At 45.7% G+C, this 20,051-nt stretch overlaps 1 protein-coding gene across 2 annotated transcripts in view; it reads left to right on the top strand.

Moving 5' to 3' along the window:
* Nucleotides 1-20,051, top strand: part of PARP1 (poly(ADP-ribose) polymerase 1) — a 47,440-nt gene that overhangs the window by 12,462 nt on the left and 14,927 nt on the right. The window contains exons 1-12 of one of the 2 annotated variants that reach the window (XM_058430582.1): nucleotides 3,246-3,303; nucleotides 3,419-3,534; nucleotides 5,090-5,304; nucleotides 6,964-7,063; nucleotides 9,254-9,370; nucleotides 10,009-10,185; nucleotides 12,528-12,675; nucleotides 14,506-14,646; nucleotides 15,549-15,791; nucleotides 16,072-16,140; nucleotides 16,435-16,567; nucleotides 18,418-18,613. In XM_058430582.1, coding sequence (XP_058286565.1) covers nucleotides 3,517-3,534; nucleotides 5,090-5,304; nucleotides 6,964-7,063; nucleotides 9,254-9,370; nucleotides 10,009-10,185; nucleotides 12,528-12,675; nucleotides 14,506-14,646; nucleotides 15,549-15,791; nucleotides 16,072-16,140; nucleotides 16,435-16,567; nucleotides 18,418-18,613 — 1,557 coding nt within the window. In that variant the 5' untranslated portion in view covers nucleotides 3,246-3,303; nucleotides 3,419-3,516. Of the gene's footprint in view, nucleotides 1-3,245; nucleotides 3,304-3,418; nucleotides 3,535-5,089; nucleotides 5,305-6,963; nucleotides 7,064-9,253; nucleotides 9,371-10,008; nucleotides 10,186-12,527; nucleotides 12,676-14,505; nucleotides 14,647-15,548; nucleotides 15,792-16,071; nucleotides 16,141-16,434; nucleotides 16,568-18,417; nucleotides 18,614-20,051 lie in introns of those variants that run through there. The other variant, XM_032137733.2, reaches the window with a different exon arrangement.

Genomic DNA, 20,051 nt, shown 5'->3' with positions numbered 1-20,051 from the left:
ACATAATAAACATTAATTGCATGAATATACCATATTTCATGTACCCATTCATATGTCTGTGGACATTTAGGTGGTTTCTGCACTTTTTGTTTTTTTTGAGACAGAGTCTCACTCTGTTGCCCAGGCTGGAGTGCAGTGGCCTGATCTCGGCTCACTGCAACCTCCACTTCCTGGGTTCAGGTAATTCTCCTGCCTCTGCCTCCTAAGTAGCTGGGATTACAGGCATGCACCACCACATCTACCTAATTTTTTTGTATTTTTAGTAGAGACAAAGTTTCACCACATAGGCCAGGCTGGGATTACAGCCATGAGCCACCGCACCTGGCCAGGTTTCTGCATTTTGGCTATTACGAATGGTATTCATAGTATTCATAATAACGATAATGAATATTATTAATAATGCTATAATGAACATCGGTATACAGATGTATGTTAGAGACCTTGCTTTCACTTCTCTGCTGTATATACCCAGAAGCGAAATCACTGAATCATGGTAATTCCACGTTTAATTTTTTGAGGAGCCTCCATCCTGTTTTCTACAACAGCTCTTCCATTTCCACCAGCAAGACAAGGGGGTTCCAATTTGTCCTCATTCTTCCGAACACTTTTTTTTTTTTAAAAATAATAACCATCCTCATGTGTGTGAAGTAGTATCTCACTGTGGTTTTTGATTTTCATTTCCCTAACGACTAGTGATGTTGACCTGTTAGTACTTTCATAACTTGATATTTACTCTTTTCATGTTGAAAGTTACAGATTCAAGTGCACAGTAGTCATTTAGTGAGGTCTTGCTCAATTTCATGCAGTATTCCAAGTACTTGGCATATTAATTTAATCGTGTCCTTTGTCAGTTTTTACAGGTGAGGAAGTTCAGGCACAGAGAAGTTAGGTAACTGACCCAAGGTTGTACTGGTAGTAAATTCCTGAGCCAGGATTCAAATCCAGTCTGTCTTGCTTTTTTTCTTTTTTTTTTCAAGGCAAGATCTTGCTCTGTCACCCAGGCTGTGGAGTGCAGTGAAACGATCACAGCCCACACTCCAGCCTTGACCTCCTGGGCTTAAGCAATCCTCCAGTCTGCTGAGCAGCTGGGACTACAAGCGTGAGCTACCGCACCCAGCCCTGTCTTGCTTTGAGACTAGAATTTTAACCTTTTAGTTATATTACACATAGAGCTGCTGCAAACTTCTTGTACATCCCATGCACCTCTACAGTTATTTCTTTAATTCTAAGATATGCAGTTACTGTTCAAAGGGATGAATAATTTTAAGGCTTTCTATGTATGTGCCAAATTGCCTTCCAGAAAAGATTGCTTCAACTGCGCATACTATATCAGCAGTATATAATATACCCATTTCTCTACTAACATACCATTCCTAAGTGTTTCCTTTTTTTTGGAGACAGGGTCTCACACTGTCACCCAAGGCTAGAGTGGAGTTGCACGATCCTAGCTCACTGTAGCCTTGAACTCCTAGGCTTAAGCAATCTTCTTACCTTAGCTTCCTAAGTAGCTAGGAGTACAGGCATGTGCCACTATGCTGGGGTTTGGTTGTTTTGTTTGTTTGTTTCTTCCTTAAATGGAGGAGGTCTCTATGTTGCCCAGGCTGGTCTTGAATTCCTGGGCTCAAGTGATCCTCCTGCCTCATCCTCGCAAAGTGCTGGAATTACAGGTGTGAGGCACCATGCCTCGCCTTGTCTTGTTCTTAAGGAAATGTAAAAGATACTGATTCTTTGTCATAACGTTTTACAAATATTTTTCCAAGTTTTTGTCTGTTGTATTTTTTTGCCTCATTGAAGTTTCATATTTCACTAACGTTTGTGTAGTCATGTCTGTCTTCTCATTTGTGGTATGTCTTTGGTATTGTATCTGGAATTTTAAAAATGATTTACATAGTTACATGCACAGATCTTACATGTACAGTTCAGTGAGTTTTGACAAATGGTTATACACATCTAGCATATACCCTATTGAGTTATAGACATTTCTGTCACCCTGGAAAGTTCCCTTGTACTTTTTCTAGTCATTTTTCCCCGATTCAGGTAACCACCATTCTGATTTCTATCCCCATAGATTAATTTTGCCTGATTTAGAATTTCAGGAAGAAAAGGAATTGTATACCCTCTTACACGCTTTCTTCACTCAGCGCAATGCCTGTGAGATTCATCCAGGTCATCTTGTGTGTCATTAGTTCTTTTTATTTCTGGGGAGTAGTCCTTTGTTTGGATATATCCATTCGTTTATCCATTTTTCTATTGGTGACTTTGGGGTTGTTGCCAGTTTGGGGCTATTACAAATACAGCTGCTAGGAATTTGATTGGCATCTCACTGGATCCGTGGATCGAATTGCAGATAATTGACATCTTAACAGTCCATGAACATGATGCATCTCTTCATTTACTTAGGTCTTCTTTGATTTCAGCAAAGCCTTATAGCTTTTAGTGTAGAGATCTTGCACGTCTTTTGTTAAATTTATCAAAGTGTTTTGTGTTTTAACGCTGTTTAAATAACAGTGCACTTGCCTTTTCCAGTATGTTTATTGCTAGTATTAGACATTTTTGTATGTTTGTATATTGACAGTGTGCCCTGCGTACTTGCTAAATTCACTTAATTTAGTAGGTTTTAAAATAGATTTCTCAAGATGTCTCTTAGGAATATCAAATAGAATCATCTACAAGTAGAGATGGCTTTACTTACTCTTTTCCAAACTTAAACCTTTTGTTTCTTTTTCTTTCCTTAATGCACTTACTAGAACCTCCAATACAATGTGGAATAGAAGTGATGGGAAGATAGCTTCGTCTTATTCCTGATCTTAGGCAAGAAACATTCAGCCTGGGAATTTATTTTTATAATAAGAAAAGAATCTAGTTTTTGTCCCAAATGGCTAGCCAGTGATCCCCAGAACTCTTTATTGAATAATTCAACCTTTTCCCACTAATCTGAAATGATACCTTTACTACATATCTAATTCTTACATATACTTGTGTCTGAGTTATATCAAAATATTTCCTTTAATTCAACACTTTGGTAAATAGAAGTATAATGGAAATCAGAAGGCTTAGTGAGATGTCATAATGCTTCCAGGCTTTTAAGGTAAGCACCTAATAATTGCTTTCTAAAGTGTGGGAGGGGCTTCCAGAGGTAGGGGAGGAGATGGAATGTCAAGACAGCTGACCACCCCTTGATGTGCTGTTCTTTCAAGGGGCTCGGTCTGCGAAGGGTCATTTATCTCCAGAAAAGAAGCTCTATTAGCTGACCACGGTTGTTACAAACAGACAGATGAGAAGGACCAATCGTAGTCTCCCAAGGCATGAAGTGTCCTAGTGGAAGGATCCTGGGGAGGTAGAAGAGGACAGGGGGCTCCTCTGAGCTGTATTTTGGGGCTGTTGAGATGAACATTGCTGTCTGTTTTTGATTCTTCAGGCAAAGGCCAGGATGGAATTGGTAGCAAGGCAGAGAAGACACTGGGTGACTTTGCAGCAGAGTACGCCAAGTCGAACAGAAGCACGTGCAAGGGGTGTATGGAAAAGATAGAAAAGGTAAGATATTGGGGGCTCAGATCCCTGAACTTTATGGATTGCTTGCATTGATGTATTGGCTATCTCAAGAGAAAAGAAGAAATGGGGGCTTTAGGGTACTAGCTCAACGCAAGTGATTAAAAATAAAAAGACATTAGTATTGACCAGATATGTCAGTGACTTCCAGACAGGTTTGGTCCTCCTTATCACGGTCCAGTTCTCATGTATGCATCTGCTCTTGGAAAGCGTTAACAAAAGGAGTCTCTTTTGGACCCAGCAGTGGCTGGGGAAAGACTGTTTATCTGTGTTTTATGGTAGAATTAGGTATAAGGAGTGTGTTTACCCTGGTATGAGCCTCCAGCCTTCTGTTTAATCAAAGGAACTTCATTAACCAGGCTTTCCCACCCGTTCTAGTCCTTGAAGGCTGAAAGCCAGTGAGACAAACTGGATGGAGACACAGGTAGAAGGGAAGGCTTGTGCCCCGCAGCCTTCTCACCCTTCTCTAATGTGACATGCACATATTAATTGATTCATTTAAGGCATTAATTGAAAGTTTCTGCCTCCTGGAGGTATTGTACAGAAAACTGAGGTGAGCCAATGGGTATTTAGAAAAGAAAAACATGGAATTGCTATATCTTCTCCAGCTACCTTCAACCACCAAAAATTTAAGGCAAACATTAAGATCCTCTTTACCTCAAGGGGAATGCCGGATGGTATGTGCTGCTGGGTTGCTGGTTTTATGTAATGCGAGGAGCCCCTCCTGCTGCATTCTCTGGGTTGAGCCTCCCAGGCCTGGAACTCTCCTGGGAATATCAGGCCTGGGGACTGGGGACCTGGGCAGGCTGGCAGGACTGGATTCTTGCCTGTGGGTTTATTACTCCTTAGGGGGTGTCATCTATAAAGAGACTAAGGAGGCCATAGGAGGGTGGGAGTGGACAGAAAGTCCCTGCTACTACGAAAGTGCTGCATTGGGGGCTGGGCGCGGTGGGGCGGTAGGCTGAGGCAGGAGTATTGCTTGAGTCCAGGAGTTCTGGACCAGCCCGAGCAACATAGTGAGACCTCATCTCTGCAAAAAAAATTAGCCAGGCAGGGCTGAGGCGGGAGGGTCACGTAAGTCTGGGAGGTGGAAGTTGCAGTGAGCTCAGGTCAAGTCACTGCACTCTAGCCTAAGCAACAAAGCAAGACCCTGTCCCCCCCCCCAAAAAAAAAGTGCTGCATTGAAAGCCCACACAAGGCTCTAGCTCTGCCCAGCACACCGTACCATGTGTTTTTATGCCTGCCCCAGGTCAGCAGAAACATCTTAAGGGGAATGTTAGCAATTCTTCACATGTCCAGACAGGTAGGTAGGTTGCCGGCCATTTGGAATTTAAGGAACCCTGAGTCTTGAGGTGGGTAACACACAATCCTTGATGACCTGAGAGAGCTAAACCTCTCAAAAGCCCATGAGTCTTCAAGTTGGCAGGCAAGCCTTGGCTTGGACCCTCAGCTCCTCGCTGGCTGGAGCACAGGCTCCCCATATCGTGTTCACTATCCTTCCTCGTCGCTCCCTTGGTACCACATACGGTTTTTCCTGCAGGGCCAGGTGCGCCTGTCCAAGAAGATGCTGGACCCGGAGAAGCCACAGCTAGGCATGATTGACCGCTGGTACCACCCAAACTGCTTTGTCAAGAATAGGGAGGAGCTGGGTTTCCGGCCTGAGTACAGTGCGAGTCAGCTCAAGGGCTTCAGCCTCCTTGCTACAGAGGATAAAGAAGCCCTGAAGAAGCAGCTCCCAGGAGTCAAGAGTGAAGGGTGGGTGAAGCGCTGTGGGGTTGCCCCGGGGGTTCAGTGAGGGGCTTGAGGGAGGCCCAAAGGCTCTACAGTTTCCATACAACTCCTCTGTTTCCCTTCGCTGACTGTCAGTAAGCCAGGGAGATGCAAACTGAGGAACGGTGACAGCAGAGATGTGGGGGCAAAGGACAGGGTAGGGAAGGACAGCCAGGGGTTCCCATGGCCTCTACCGAGAGCCCTCTGCCCTGTGAGACCTGCTTCCTGGTGGTCTATGCCCCTTCCAACATCTGATCTCCATGGAAAGGCTAACTACACTTTTCCCACCACAGCCCTTTAGATACTTAAAAGACCACCCTCCTTCCCTGGGTGAGTATTTGTTTTGCCTGGGTTGATCACCATTTGGAACAATGCTGGGAGAATCGGGACCATTTTTAGTTAGGGGATGGGCAGTGGATAATTTTCCTGGCTTCGAGTTCAGAATGATAAGGGTTTTGCATGGTGTTAAAATTTAGAATGGGAAGGACCATTAGTGACTGTCTTGAATCCATGGACACATCTTGCTCTCTGCAGTTTACCCTCTGCTGGTCCCTCAGCCTCAGTCTGGAGAATTGCTTGTTAACAAGCACACCAGGGGTGGTGTGGCAGAGCCTGGTATGCACCCTGCTCCTTGGACGGTGACTGGGCAACCATCGAGCACCCATCACACATTATCTCAGTTCATAATGCCTGTTCATTGCAGCAGCACATGGGACTCTAGAATGTGCAAGAAAACTGAAAAATCAGGCCATGGGTCAAAAAGCCCACAGGGCATTGCAGCACGTGATATAGGTGTTGGGAGTTCATCAGCTCCCACTTACGTCATGATAACTGCCAGAATGTGTTGAGCACATTTCGTATGCCAGATCAAGCCCTGTATTTGGACTGTTTCATTTGCCCATCACCAGAGTTCTGTGAGGCAGATGGTATTCTTTTCCCTATTTTATGAATGAGGAAAGTGCAAGGGTTTGTGCTCAGGTCTATGTGATAGCTGAGACTGACAGACCACTGTGGCTGTCCTGCCCCTGTATTTTGGGGGCAGGTGATAGCCTCAGAGCCGTGTTTGCTGAGCCAGCTGGGGCAGGCTGGTTAGCACTGCTTTGACTGTCACTTGTCAGAGCTTTATGTGGCAGTACAGCCCCACCTCTGTGAGCAGCCTCTTTCCCTTGCTCTGTGTTTTAGTTCGAAAGGCCTAGCCCCCTGGACTTGTGCTTTGTCTTTCTGCAATCCCTGCCCCCCTAGCCATGGGCTTACCTCTAGCCTAGTCCCTGCTAGAACCTTCCAGGCCAGGAAATACATGGTTGTTTTTGTTTTTTTTTTTTTTTTAACCTCAGACGGGGCCTGAGCCCTGGATTCTGGTAATGGGTTGTTCTAAGTCCCTGGAACAACCCTAGCCCCTCTCCCTGGCTGGGAGAGTATGTTCTGAATTGGATGGTGTCTTCTGCCGTCTTGGTTGCAAATACTCCCTGAGTAGACAGTGATCGCCTAAGGGCACTGAGTGGGGCAGGGGTTAGGGAGTGACAAGTGTGAGTAGGCCCTACAGGGAGTTGATAGAATGACATTAAGGTACTGCATCACCGCAAGTCATTGGGTGTCAGACTTTTAATGGCTCTGGCTCTCTCTCATATCCTGTGTCTCCTTCAGAAAGAGAAAAGGCGATGAGGTGGATGGAGTGGATGAAGTAGCCAAGAAGAAATCTAAAAAAGAAAAAGACAAAGATAGTAAGCTTGAAAAAGCCCTAAAGGTGAGTTCTCAGCTCTGTGTCTCTTTTCGACATTCTGCTGTCTGGATTCTCTTTCTCATTCTGGAAAGACAATTCAAGGAATTGTGTCCCACTTATTAAGACCTTTAGCAAATTGATGGCTGTCATTAAATAGCCAGATTGTTTTCCCTCCTCCCAAAGAAACCATTTTTATTTGGAAGAGAATCCGCATTAGGCTGTAGGTGTCCCACCTGCAGCCAGGCTTGAGCAAGGGCTGAGTGCTCTGTTTCCACTCACCAGCCTCATACTGGGTTGACAGAGATTCATGCTGTGGCCAAATTATGCACTACTGTACACCCTGCACCTTTGTGGTCACTTGCAAACTTTGGAAACTGAATACTTAATTAAAGGATGCCAAAGATTCTTAGCATAGACAAATGGCTTGAAGAGATCAAGTGTCTCTACATTTTTTAAATGAAGATCTTCATTTTTAAAAAAAGAATAGACTGATAATGACAGAAGAAAACTATCCATTAAATCAGTGGTCCTTGACCAAAAGATTCATCCCTGTGTTGATTATGTATGTGTTGAAGCAAAGCAAAAATTATTAATCAGAAAATGCTGGGTGTCTGGGAAATTGGGGGCAAACAGTTGGTCTCTCCTTGAGAACATGATTTCCATGAGCCATCTGCTTGTGTCTCTTCTATGAGTATTCAGTTTTTACTAGTGGTACTAAAATTAAAAGCAATTTCTGATATGGTTCTAGTTGCTAAATAAGAGTCACACATTTTGTTCAATTGTCTTATGGTAAAAAAGTGTCTGTCATGCACCAAAACTGGCTGCAGGAGAACCGTGGTGCCACTTCACATTGGCCATTTGGTGAGTTTAGTGTCCTTCTCTCTTCCCTAGTGATATCAGAGATGTATAGAGAGTCAGAAAATTAAAATGCCCTTCAGCGTTCCCACTGTGGCACATCTGTGTCTGTTGGCTCTCCCCACTTGGTCACCTGGGTGACATTGTTATACTTCTTCCATTTAATCCTGTATCACTAGACCTTTTCCTCTTCCTCCCATGTCTCCATTCCTGGTGTGCGATGGAGAGGAGATGTCGAGGGAGCCCTTAAAAATGAAGCTGGGAAACAGGTGCAGACGCGTGTGCCTGCAGCTTTGCCAGTGGAGTTAAAATCCTCCTTTGGTACTAATAGCAACCCTGTGGGATATGATAGCACTGGCATTTTTGTCTCCATTTTGCAGAGGTGGAATCTGAGCAGAGATGGTGAATAACTTGCCCATTTTCCTGGGGAAGGAGGAGACTCAAACGTCAGCCTTTAAAATGGAGAGGCTGATAGCTTCTTGAGCAAGCTTGATTGTTGTGAGAATAAATGAGATGAGGCCGGGAGCAGTGGCTCATGCCTGTAATCCCAGCACTTTGGGAGGCCGAGGCAGGCAGATCACTTGAGGCCAGGAGTTTGAGACTAGCCTGGCCAATATGGTGAAACACCGTTTCTATTAAAAATACAAAAATTAGCTGGGCGTGGTGGTGCACACCTGTAATCCCAGCTACTCAGGAGACTGAGGTAGGAGAATTGCTTGAACCCAGAAGGTGGAGGTTGCAGTGAGCCGAGATTACACCATTGCACTCCAGCCTGGGTGACAGAGTGAGACTCCATCTCAAAAAAAAGAAAAAGAATAAGTGAGATGACACGTAAAAGCATCCAACCAAGAGTAGGCACTTAGTAAAGATTAAAACTTCCATTTTCAGAAGAGCTTAAATACATTCCTGCATGATACTGAATATAATACACCATCAAGGAAATTGGTGTTTGCAAATCATTCCTACTCTAAGATTGGTGGAGAACGGCCATATGCCGCCTCCTCTAGTTGCTGATAAACGTGGGCCGTGGGCTCAGCTTAGCACTTCCAAGCTCTTACCTGGTGTCTCTGGGGATTGATTTCTGAGGGTTGGTTCCAGGAGCCTTGCAGTCTCCCCCACACCCTTAGGGCTTCCTCATCACCTTCCACAGTATTCTCTGAGAGACCACACAGCAGGTTTAATCTGGTGTCCACAGGAGCATGACCGGGAGTCAAATCCTGTGCTAATCACCCAGATTTGGAGGGGCAGCTCGCTGGTGCACAGGGTATGCTGGAGGCTCAGCATGACCAGGGCTTCTCCTCCAGTTGGATTCTTCCTTTGAAAAGAGCTAGCCTCTCAGCCACTGGGTCTTGTCCATAGGCTCAGAACGACCTGATCTGGAACATCAAGGACGAGCTAAAGAAAGTGTGTTCGACTAATGACCTGAAGGAGCTACTCATCTTCAACAAGCAGCAAGTGCCTTCTGGGGAGTCGGCGGTGAGCTGCCTTTGTGTTAAGTGGGACACGCATGTGAGGCCGACCCCGTCGTTGTGGAGTGACTGTCCCAATGGAGTGTGGGAGGCCCTCCATGTGAACACCTGCTGGTATTAATTGCAAGGAGTATAAATCATGGTTGTGTTGCACGGTCATCACCACCATCGTGATCACCATTTTTCCGGGGTGGATGGGGCCGGCATGCACACGCCCCACTAGACATCTTCCACATGTTAGTGCTTGCTGTAGAGTGCCAGGCCTGTGGAGAGAGGAGAGCCCCCTCCTGAGGGGTGGCATGACAGCATCCCATCAGTGTCCCCAGCTGGCCCTTCTCTGCTGTCATTCTTGGGAGTTGGCTTGGCACTGTACTTTGTGCAATGCCAGTGGATGCTCTCCCTTCATTTCTAAATCACTGAGGGACAGGGGGGCTGCAGGAACACTTGGAAGTAAGGTCTCCTACATTACAAGAATCCAAGCTCCATTGTAAACCAGGGGGGGTGGGGTGTTAAGAGCCCCACAGCAAGAAGCCTCTCTTCTTTGTAGTGAGTGAAATCTGTGCAAGTTCCTCCATCCCACATTAGTAAGTGTCCTTTTCTGTAGTCCCGCATTTGCCCTCTGACGTGTTTCTCCACTGGCTGCAGATCTTGGACCGAGTAGCCGATGGCATGGTGTTCGGTGCCCTGCTTCCCTGCGAGGAATGCTCGGGTCAGCTGGTCTTCAAGAGTGATGCTTATTACTGCACTGGGGATGTCACTGCCTGGACCAAGTGTATGGTCAAGACACAGACACCCAACCGGAAGGAGTGGGTAACCCCAAAGGTAAGGGGTAGGGAAAGATCCTGAGATCTGTTGGGAGAAAAACCTGGCCCCACTTTCTGCGCTTGTTTATACTTCAGGTCCCTGAGATTGCAGGGCCATGTTCCTCAGACTTCTTTACAGCTGTGTCATCCTGTTAACCAGAATATAAAATTGTATGTTTGCAAACTACACAAATGTAGAACCAAAGCTCCTCTAAGTATGGAGTAGAGGTTTGTCCATTTGGTGTAAAATGTTGCTTGCAAAGACCATGAATAATTTTTATTTATTGAATGCCTCCTTTGTGCCAGGCACAGTTCTAGGCTTGAGGGACATATGGTGAAGAAATGGATAATAATTCCTGCTTTCTGATACAAGTTTTTTTCAAGGACATTTCCTTGCCTTAGTGCTAGCAGGAGAATTGGATCCAGGGTTCACATATCTCCTAGTATTGCACGTTCTCGCTTTTTTTAATGGAACTGCTTATGGAATTCTCAATGCAAAATACCTCCATGGGGAGCCTTCTTTGGAGCCATGCTGGTGGGGTTCTGGCAGTATCTTTGTGGGGCTGGCTGCTCCGAGGCCCTCGCCTGTGCCCCCTCAGACTCAGCAGGATCCAGGTCCAGCAGCCTGGGTAGGTGCAGAGCTCTGCCACTCACCAAGCTGCTTCCCTCGCTGTTGCCTGCTCTCGGGTGGAGCACTTGAAACAGCAGCACACAGGACACACTCAGGAATCATTACCCAAGTAACAATTGACATTACTCGCTCTATACCTACAACTGAACTCCATTTCCACCGGCCCCTGGCTCACTTGTTCACTGCCATGATTGCATGATCCTTCCTAATTTTCTCTCTGTGCCTTTGAGTGCTTCCTCTAAAATAAATCTGACCTTGTCACTTCCCCCACCCTTAAAATCTTATACTGATTCCCCGATTTTTCTGGGCATGCAAATCTTACAGACTCTTACATGGTATTTGTATTTCTTTTACTATCTTTGATGGGGAAATAGTAAAATGGCAATAAGCAGTGTGCCATTCCTTGTATTTTATATATCAGTTGTAGAGCATCTATGTACATTTTTAAAGGTTATGTGCATGTGCGAGACAAGTTTTCGGTCTGGCAGTGCTTGCTGCCCATGTAGTGACACTGTTGCCCCCAGGCACGTGTCCCACAGAATCAAGGCCCAGCTCCGTAGCTTGTCCTCAGAGCCCTCTGTGCTGCGGTTCTGCTGGCCTTTTGCAGCCTCTTTCTGCCACCCTTTTCCTCCTTCTCACATACTCCTCTCCCCACCCCACCGCCAGTCTTGCTCATTCTTTTTAGGAGTACCTAGCAATAGGGTGCCTGGCCAGGGCGCCCCACATGCCACTGTGTGCTACTCAGATGGCTGTGCTTAGGCAGTCCCCTGTGTTTTCAGCTCCCAGCAGGCTTAGCAGATCACTGCCTCCAAGTGCATGCTAGCGTTGATGTCTCACATCACCTTAGCACACTTCTGGCATAGCTTAGCTCCTGTGTTAAAGTTCACCTTTCTATAGCTGATGCTCAGTCACAAATGAGATACTTTCTGAAGAGCAGAAACTGTCTTTTTAACCAAACTATGGTTGGTAGCACATATTAGGTGGTCAGTGTGTGTTGGAAGCAATCTGTGACCTCTTGTATCCAACTGACACCCTGAACACAGGCATAGCTGGAAAGGGCAGTTTCTTGACTGGATGAAGACCTGGGAGCACGGTGTCTTTCCCTGAGCTTCATGTATTTGATACTTATTGAGTGACCATTTAGAGCAAGGCCCCTTGTAAATCACTCAGAGTGAAGAGTGAATCGTGCTGATGGAAGAATTTATAGTGAATACCATAGAGCTCTCTGCATTCATTTTTCCTTCTTCTAAAAAGGAAAGCAAATACTGTGATTTCCTTTTGGGTAATAACCTCCCAGTGTGTATATAGTATTCAGGATCTTGGAGTTCTGGAGTAGGCGTGTGATCCCACAGAGGCCTATTAACTCTCGAAGGGAGCAACTCAAGAATGAGGCCAGGGAGGCTGTAGTCACACAGCAGTTCGGTGGTGGTTCCCTGACCGAATTGGCCACGGGTTTCTGTTTTTGTTTTTTTTTTTAGGGAAAGATTTTTCTCTTAAAGCAGCCACAATATCAGCCCTATCATAAATGTAAAAGTACCAGAAATAAGTACTGTAGCAGCAGTAATACTGTCTTTCATCCTTAAAGCCTCACATTTTTCTATTTTTTGTTACTGTTTATTGTAAGAAGAAAAAGAGATTCTTTAATTTGGACAAGCCAAATCCTCTTTGGTCTATGGAGTGGTTACTTCGAGGGAGAGCTGGCTTCTTAACTAAAACTAAATATTTTTTAGGAATTCCGAGAAATCTCTTACCTCAAGAAATTGAAGGTTAAAAAGCAGGACCGTATATTCCCCCCAGAAACCAGCGCCCCCGTGGCGGCCACGCCCCCGCCCTCCACAGCCTCGGCGCCTACTGCTGTGGACTCCTCTGCTTCAGCAGGTACAGCTTTTGGGGCCCCGGTCTTAGAGCTGCTTTGCAGGAATTGTTTGCCCACTACTTGCTGGTGGTGTGGAGCTGGTGACGAAAGTATCTGTCAAGGGTCTCTCTCTGCTGACCCCATCGTGGGGAAGCCTTGCCCTGCAGGGGATAGGCCTCTTCTCTTGGCTTGTTACACCCCCGATCACAGCAAGGTGGGAGAGTGTTAAGAACATAGCATCGGCTGGGAGCAGTGACTCACACCTGTAATCCCAGCACTTTGGGAAGCTGAGGCAAAAGAATTGCTGAGGCCAGGAGTTTGAGACCAACCTGGGCAATGTAGCGAGACCCCATCTCTACAAAAATGTTTAAAATTAATCCGAGTGTAGCGGCATGTGCCTTTAGCCCTAGATACTCAGGAGGCTGAGGCGGAGGATCCCTTGAGCCTGGGAGGTCAAGGCTGCACTGAGCTATGATCACGCTGCTGCACACCAGCCTGGGCGACGGAGTGATACCCTCTCTCTAAAAATAAACATCGTAAAAGAACAAGCAACTCTTATTCTGGGAGGCTAGGAGAGGGGCTCCTAAGAAAGGCTAGGTCGACAGCCTTACCTGGAGTTGCGTGCAGGGTCTTCTGCCTGACTGCACTGCAGAGCAGCATCCCAGGCCTCACTCTCCAGGCTGCCCTGCGCCCACCAGTCATCCGGGCCCTGGTGTGATGCTCAAGTCTCTGTTGTATGCAGAGGGAGTTACTAAACAGCACTAGTGAGAAATGCCCCAAGCCAACCAAGACAGTGAGAGCAATGTATTTTTTTGGCAGGAGAAGTGACCTACTGCTTATTTACTCAGAGACATGTGGCATAGTCTAGTGGTGAAGGTCACAGTTTGGTGGGTGGAGGATGAGGGATCCTTCCTTGAACATAAACCTGTTATTGACCTCCTTTTCATATCCTGAGATGGGACCAGTGGTCACTGCAGTGTGTGTGAGTGGTCATCCTGAGTCCACTGTGCTGCTGGCAGCCTGGGTCCAGGTGCCCACATGGAGGGCCAGGTGGGGGCTGGCATTCTGACCCCTCCATGGAGGGTTCCCTCCTCTGCTTTCCTCTGACTTGCAGTTCAGCATAAATAAATAATTTTGTTCTCTGGAGACCTCAGCAGTTTCAGTTAAACTGTCAGTGTTTCCTAGTTGTTTGCCCTCACAGGGAAGGCAGGAAGGACTTTTCCTTGCAGCATCTCCAGTTCTGGAAGGGTGTCACCAGCACTGTGTTGTTTGCTGTGAACAGAAGGCACACCCCTGTCCAGGCCTTTCTGGCCTGGGTCAGTGCACACCAGGCTGCTGCATTTCACCTAGAATCGGTTAGCTCGGCTCTGTGTGATTGTGCTGGCCACTGCTTTGAGGGACTATCATGGACATGTCTCATTTTAAAATGGGGTTAATTAATAAGAATTGCAGTTTGTTTGGGAGAATAACAAGGAATTGGGGGTTCATGTGACCTTACCCCTCTTCCCATCCCACTCCAGCCTCCTGGTCCCTCGTCCGCAGATGCAGCCTTCCTAGCCTGACCATGGCGCGGACCTGGGGTAACCCGCAGCTGCCTGGCTCACACCAGCAAGGCTGGCCTGGCCATGGAGTGGCATTTTGTGGCTTGCTCCCTGACCAGTCCTTTCTGTGTTGAGGGACATCTGTAGGTGCTCAGGTGGCAGCTTGCTGTCCCGTCCTGTTTTCTCACGAGTGTATTTTCATAGGCTTTTCCCCAGGAGCTCGCTGCTTGGCTCACCTGCTCCTCCACCTCCCCTTACTGGGGAGCAGCACCAGAGCTGGCCTTGCTGAATGATTCTCTCCTTTCATCCCAGATAAGCCATTATCCAACATGAAGATCCTGACTCTTGGGAAGCTGTCGCGGAACAAGGATGAAGTGAAGGCTATGATTGAGAAACTTGGGGGGAAGTTGACGGGGACAGCCAACAAGGCTTCCCTGTGCATCAGCACCAAAAGTGAGTTGAATCTGAATTTGTGCAACAGGGATAATGCTTCTGTATCTTATGATTGTGATGACGAGTCAGTGAGGAAGAGTCGAACACAGTGCTGAAAAACTGGATCTTAACATCATCATCGCTCTGGTTCTTTATGAAGGGAAACCAGTATTTGCTGTCAGTGTTGCTGCTTGGTACCATAGATTCACGTGTGTTGCATGTTCTCAACTAAAGACGGTAAGCTACTATAGGTTGAGTCTCCCTAGTCCCGAAGTCCAAACAAATTGCCTCAAAATTCAACACTTTTTGAGTGACAACATGATGCTCAAAGGAAATGTTCATTGGAGCATTTCAGATTTCAGAGTTTTGGATTAGATGCTCAGTCAGTAAATACGAAGCAAGTATTTTAAGGTCTAAAAAGTTTCTGGTCTCAAGCATCTCGGATAAGGGAAGCCGCTCAACCTGTATTCTCATCACTTCGCACTGCTCTGTAAGATGTGCGTAGATACCTGCCAAAACAGAAGTTCACAGTTTAAGTATGTTTGGAAAAGGTAGGGTGAAACAAAGGTAAACAGGTTTCTGTATGGGTTTATTATGCTGATTACCACTGTAGGTCTTCAGGAACCAGAGACAGAGAATACAGGATTTCCCATACTTATTTGACATCAGGGTGTTTTTTCTTTGGAGTGTCTGTTAACATCGTGCTGTAGAATGGTTTGGAGAAGGCTGCCCTGGCTCATCATACCTTAGAAAAGGGGGAATGTTGCCGATAAAAACACTCTTGGGAGCATTAGACTTGGAAGCAAAGGAGAGCTGTGAATGCTGAGGGTTTGGAAGTACACAGTAAATATAACTAGTAATTTGAGGTTTCAGTTTTGTTTTAAACTTGTATTTTGGTTTTTTTTTCCTTTCGATTTGAACAGAGGAGGTGGAAAAGATGAATAAGAAGATGGAGGAAGTAAAGGAAGCCAACATCCGAGTTGTGTCTGAGGACTTCCTCCAGGACATCTCCGCCTCCACCAAGAGCCTTCAGGAGTTGTTCTTAGCGCACATCTTGTCCCCTTGGGGGGCAGAGGTGAAGGCAGAGCCTGTTGAAGTTGTGGCCCCAAGAGGGAAGTCAGGGGCTGTGCTCTCCAAAAAAAGCAAAGGCCAGGTCAAGGAGGAAGGTGAGGGCCCCAAGCTGCCACCTCCAGGGCCAAAAGCCGGGGACATTGGTGGCCAGGTTGGCCTGCACGGAACCTCTCCCTTGGTGTCCCGGACATGGCCTGTTGAGTGCTGCAGAGCAGGACACAGAATGGCAGGCGCTTTGGGGTGGCGGGAGGAGTGTATATATAGATGCCGAGTTGACAGATGATGCGAATGAGAACAACTCATTTGCCTTCTGCCTTCCCCTTACTTTTTAGTTACGTTTAACTTCGTGTTTACATTTTTCTGTTCCCTTCCGAGGTATCAACAAATCTGAAAAGAGAATGAAATTAACTCTTAAAGGAGGAGCAGCTGTGGATCCTGATTCTGGTAAGCAAACAGGACTGCCAGCCAAGTGGGCTGTGCCGCCCCCCCACCCCTAGCTGACTAGGAGCACACATCTGAATGCCCGCAGCATACCTGGGGCAGTGTGGTTGTGCCTTTGTCCTCAGGCCTCCTTCACCAGCTCCCCCAGTCCTGAGAACACACATTTGTGGGGAACCTCCCGAGGGTGGTGTTAGTGTATCCAAGAGGCATGAACCTCAGGCCTGCAGATCCCTTCTCCCTGAGAGCGCTAGCCCCTCAAGGGGAGAGAAAACTGTAGGTGCTTTGCCTCCGGGACAGGACTGGAACACTCTGCGCATGTCCTGGAGAAAGGTGGGAAGGTCTTCAGTGCCACCCTTGGTCTGGTGGACATCGTTAAAGGAACCAACTCCTATTACAAGCTGCAGCTTCTGGAGGACGACAAGGAAAATAGGTGAGTTCTGCGGGTGTAGCCTGGTTGTGCAGAGACATGGGCCCGTCCCGCATTGGTTAGTGCTGTGCCATCAGCCTTGTGAAACCCGTTAGGCCCAGTGCCTGGGGAATGAAATCTAATCACAGAGATCAAAAATAAATTATAAGGCCTTTGCTTAAAGGGGAGAAAGAAGCCACTTACTAACCAGTAGCGTTGCTGTCCTTGTACAGTTGTCCCAAGATATGGTTTCACGTATTCTTCCGCTGGCTTTTGTTTTTGTTTGGTATTTTGTTTTTCATCGTTGTTGTTTTCCAACTATTTGTTTTGTTTTTTGAAATAGTCTCGCTCTGTTACCCAGGCTGGAGTGCAGTGGCGTAATCACAGCTCAGCAGAGCCTTGACCTCCCAGGCTCAAGCAGTCCTCCCACCTCAGCCTCCTGAGTAACTGGGACTGTAGGTGCACACCACCATGCCTTATTTTTTATGGAGGCAGGAGCCTCGCTGTGTTGCCCAGACAGGTCTCAAACTCCTGGACTCAAGTGATCCTCCCGCCTCAGCCTCCCAAAGTCCTGGGATTACAGGCATGAGCCACTGCACCCAGCCCCAGCTGGCTTTTCTTTCAGCTACTTGAATCAAGATTTTCTGGTTTTACGTATGTTTTAAAACTTTGAAGCAAATAAAGGTTGGCAAGTGTTGAACTTACTCTTTAATGTTCAAACTCCCTAGTAACTAAAGAGGTTTGGATTTGTCTTTTTTTTTTTTTTTTTTTAACATGGTGAGACAGGCAAGGTTGGAGTCTGGATCATGGGGTACAGCAGCTGGGAGGTGGTGAGAGGGTGGGCTGGCTTTTGTCCTTATGTTTCTAGGCAGAGTGGTCCTTACCTAGTGAGTTCATTGCCCCTCAGTACAGCCACCAAAAAATAGGATTTATGTGTCAGTGTTAAGGCATGTGGAAGGAACTCTTATTAAATTCTAATGTTGATTGTGGATGTGGACATTTTTCTGGTGGCTTAGATTTGCTGGTGTTAAGTGAAAGGGTGGTGTAGGCTGTTAGGGTCAGAAAAAATCTTCAACATAGATCACGGTAGTGCTTCTCAAAAATTTTCATAGGAAAAACCAAGCAGAGAATGAATTTTTATACCCCTATTCAGTAGCCCAGAGAATGGCCAGGGAGTCCCAAATTTTCTTTGAAGTCTGTAGTTCTGTCTTTAAAATGTACACAAATCTTGTATGTGGGTTTATGATATATCTGTATTTATTATGAAGTGATAATTAAGTTTTGCATTACCTCTGCTTTGAGTTAATCAAAAATTAGCTCATCCAAAGCTGAGCAGCACAGCAGCTGGGTATGTGCGATGTGCACCCTCAATTGAGATGGAATTTGAACATGACAGCCTGCATCTCTGGGTCACCGGACCTGAGGAGCCATTGCCACTGCCCCCCTCATTTCGTCATGTCTTGGCCTTGGATCTGAGTTGAAAGTTCATTATTTTTAGGGTACACTTGTAAGGGTTGACTCCTTGAACACATGACTTCCAGATAGTACTTTGTATTTCTTTGGGGAGAGGAGTAGAATCGTTTTTATGCAAAGGTCTGCAGACTCCAGGATTCAGTCCTCAGGCTTGGCTGCCAGAACCAAGTTTAAACTATTCTTTGGCATTTTTTATAGTCAATATGATTTGAAAGTTTAATGAGAAGTAAAATAAAGACCCTTTATTGTTATAGCGGTTCCTTTTGTTCTGTGTTAATCACCATCCTTTTGGGGTGTGTAAAATTCTTCCCCACCTGAATGTAATGGCAGGAAAGGGGAACTCCTCCTGAAATGGGACAGCTGACCCACACGTGTATCTGACACCCTCCTTCCCACCGCAGGTATTGGATATTCAGATCCTGGGGCCGTGTGGGTACGGTGATCGGTAGCAACAAACTGGAACAGATGCCGTCCAAGGAGGATGCCATTGAGCACTTCATGAAATTATATGAAGAAAAAACCGGGAATGCTTGGCACTCCAAAAGTTTCACAAAGTATCCCAAAAAGTTCTACCCCCTGGAGATTGACTACGGCCAGGTAACCACATGATGCCCATACACTGTCTGCTTCTAGGAAAAGGAAGGGACACCTTATTCTAGAAAATCCACATCATGGATCAGATGGCATCATAGTAAACATACTACCAAATGTTGAAAGGAGAATACTAGTCCTTCACCAGTTCTCCCCCAAAAATAGAAGAAAATACTTCCCAACTCACTGCATGAAGGCCAGTACCACCCTGATACCAGGGCCAAAGCAGCACAGGAGAACTACAGAGCAGTTTCCTGTGAATAGACATGCAGAAACCCTATGAATAGAGATACAAAATCCTAACAAACCGAATCCAGCAGCATAGGCCGATCTATACACCACTCCCAAGTGGGATTTATCCCAGGAATGTAAGGTTGGTTCTTCATTTAAAAATCAATGTAATATATGAATAGAATGAAGGACAAAAACCACATGATCATCTCAGTAGATGGCAGAAAAAGCATTTAATACAGTCAACACCTTGAAGTATGAGTTAGAGCTTAAATGAGAATTGTGGTAGCATCTTTGAGATATTGAGGAGGGACAGTCTTTTCAGTTACTCCTGAAACAATAGGGTGTAATTCACAGATTCCAGATAAGGCTTTTTATCTGAACCCATGGTCACCCTCGATCATGTGACTGGTCTGTCATGACAGAATTATAGTAACTTGACCTGCTCTGCTAGGTCACACTTTATTAGTCCCAAATTATTTCCTAGTGCTATCTCTCTCTGCAGTTTTGGGCGTCTCCTTACATCTGTTAGCATACAGCATTCATTTGTCTATTGGTTGACATTTTTAACTTTTCTGTTTTGTCTTTTTTCTTTGCAAAATGCTTGACTTTTTAAAAATGAGAATTTATCACTTTTTTAATCAGATAAAAGAAAACACATTTATTTTACAAAAAGAGAGATCTGTAGGCGGGTAGAGATTTTAATTCTAAATCTTCGAGGCCTAGCATGTCTCAAAGGGGGAATTCTTTAGTTTACAGAGGGCCTCATAAACTCACCATATTAAAAATAGGATTTACATCTTGTTTATACAATGATGAGGCTCAGACAGTAGACTTTCAGGACAGATTTGGCCTGACTCGGTAGCGCCCCTTACTGAGTTAAATATTTGTTTTAAGATTTTTTGAGAACTATTAATACTAAGGCACAAAAAACTAAGATTGCCTGGAATTAACCACAGTTAAAGTAATGGTAGATATCTTTTTCAGTCAGCTTTCACTGCATATGTATGTTTTCCACCACCGTATGTACCATGTTGCAACCATCTGCTTTTTGCCCTCATGTACCAGGAGCATTTCCTTATGTCTTCTAGAGCAGTACTGTCCAATAGAATTATAATTCAAGCCATTTCAATACATTTAAAGTTTTTTATAGCCACATTTTAAAAAGCAAGAAGCCAATGAAATTAATCTTGGTATTATTTAACCCCATATA

The sequence above is a fragment of the Hylobates moloch genome, unplaced genomic scaffold (genome assembly GCF_009828535.3).
Source record: "Hylobates moloch isolate HMO894 unplaced genomic scaffold, HMol_V3 SCAFFOLD_18, whole genome shotgun sequence".
Lineage (NCBI taxonomy): Eukaryota > Metazoa > Chordata > Mammalia > Primates > Hylobatidae > Hylobates > Hylobates moloch.
This window is presented reverse-complemented; position numbering and strand designations above follow the sequence as displayed.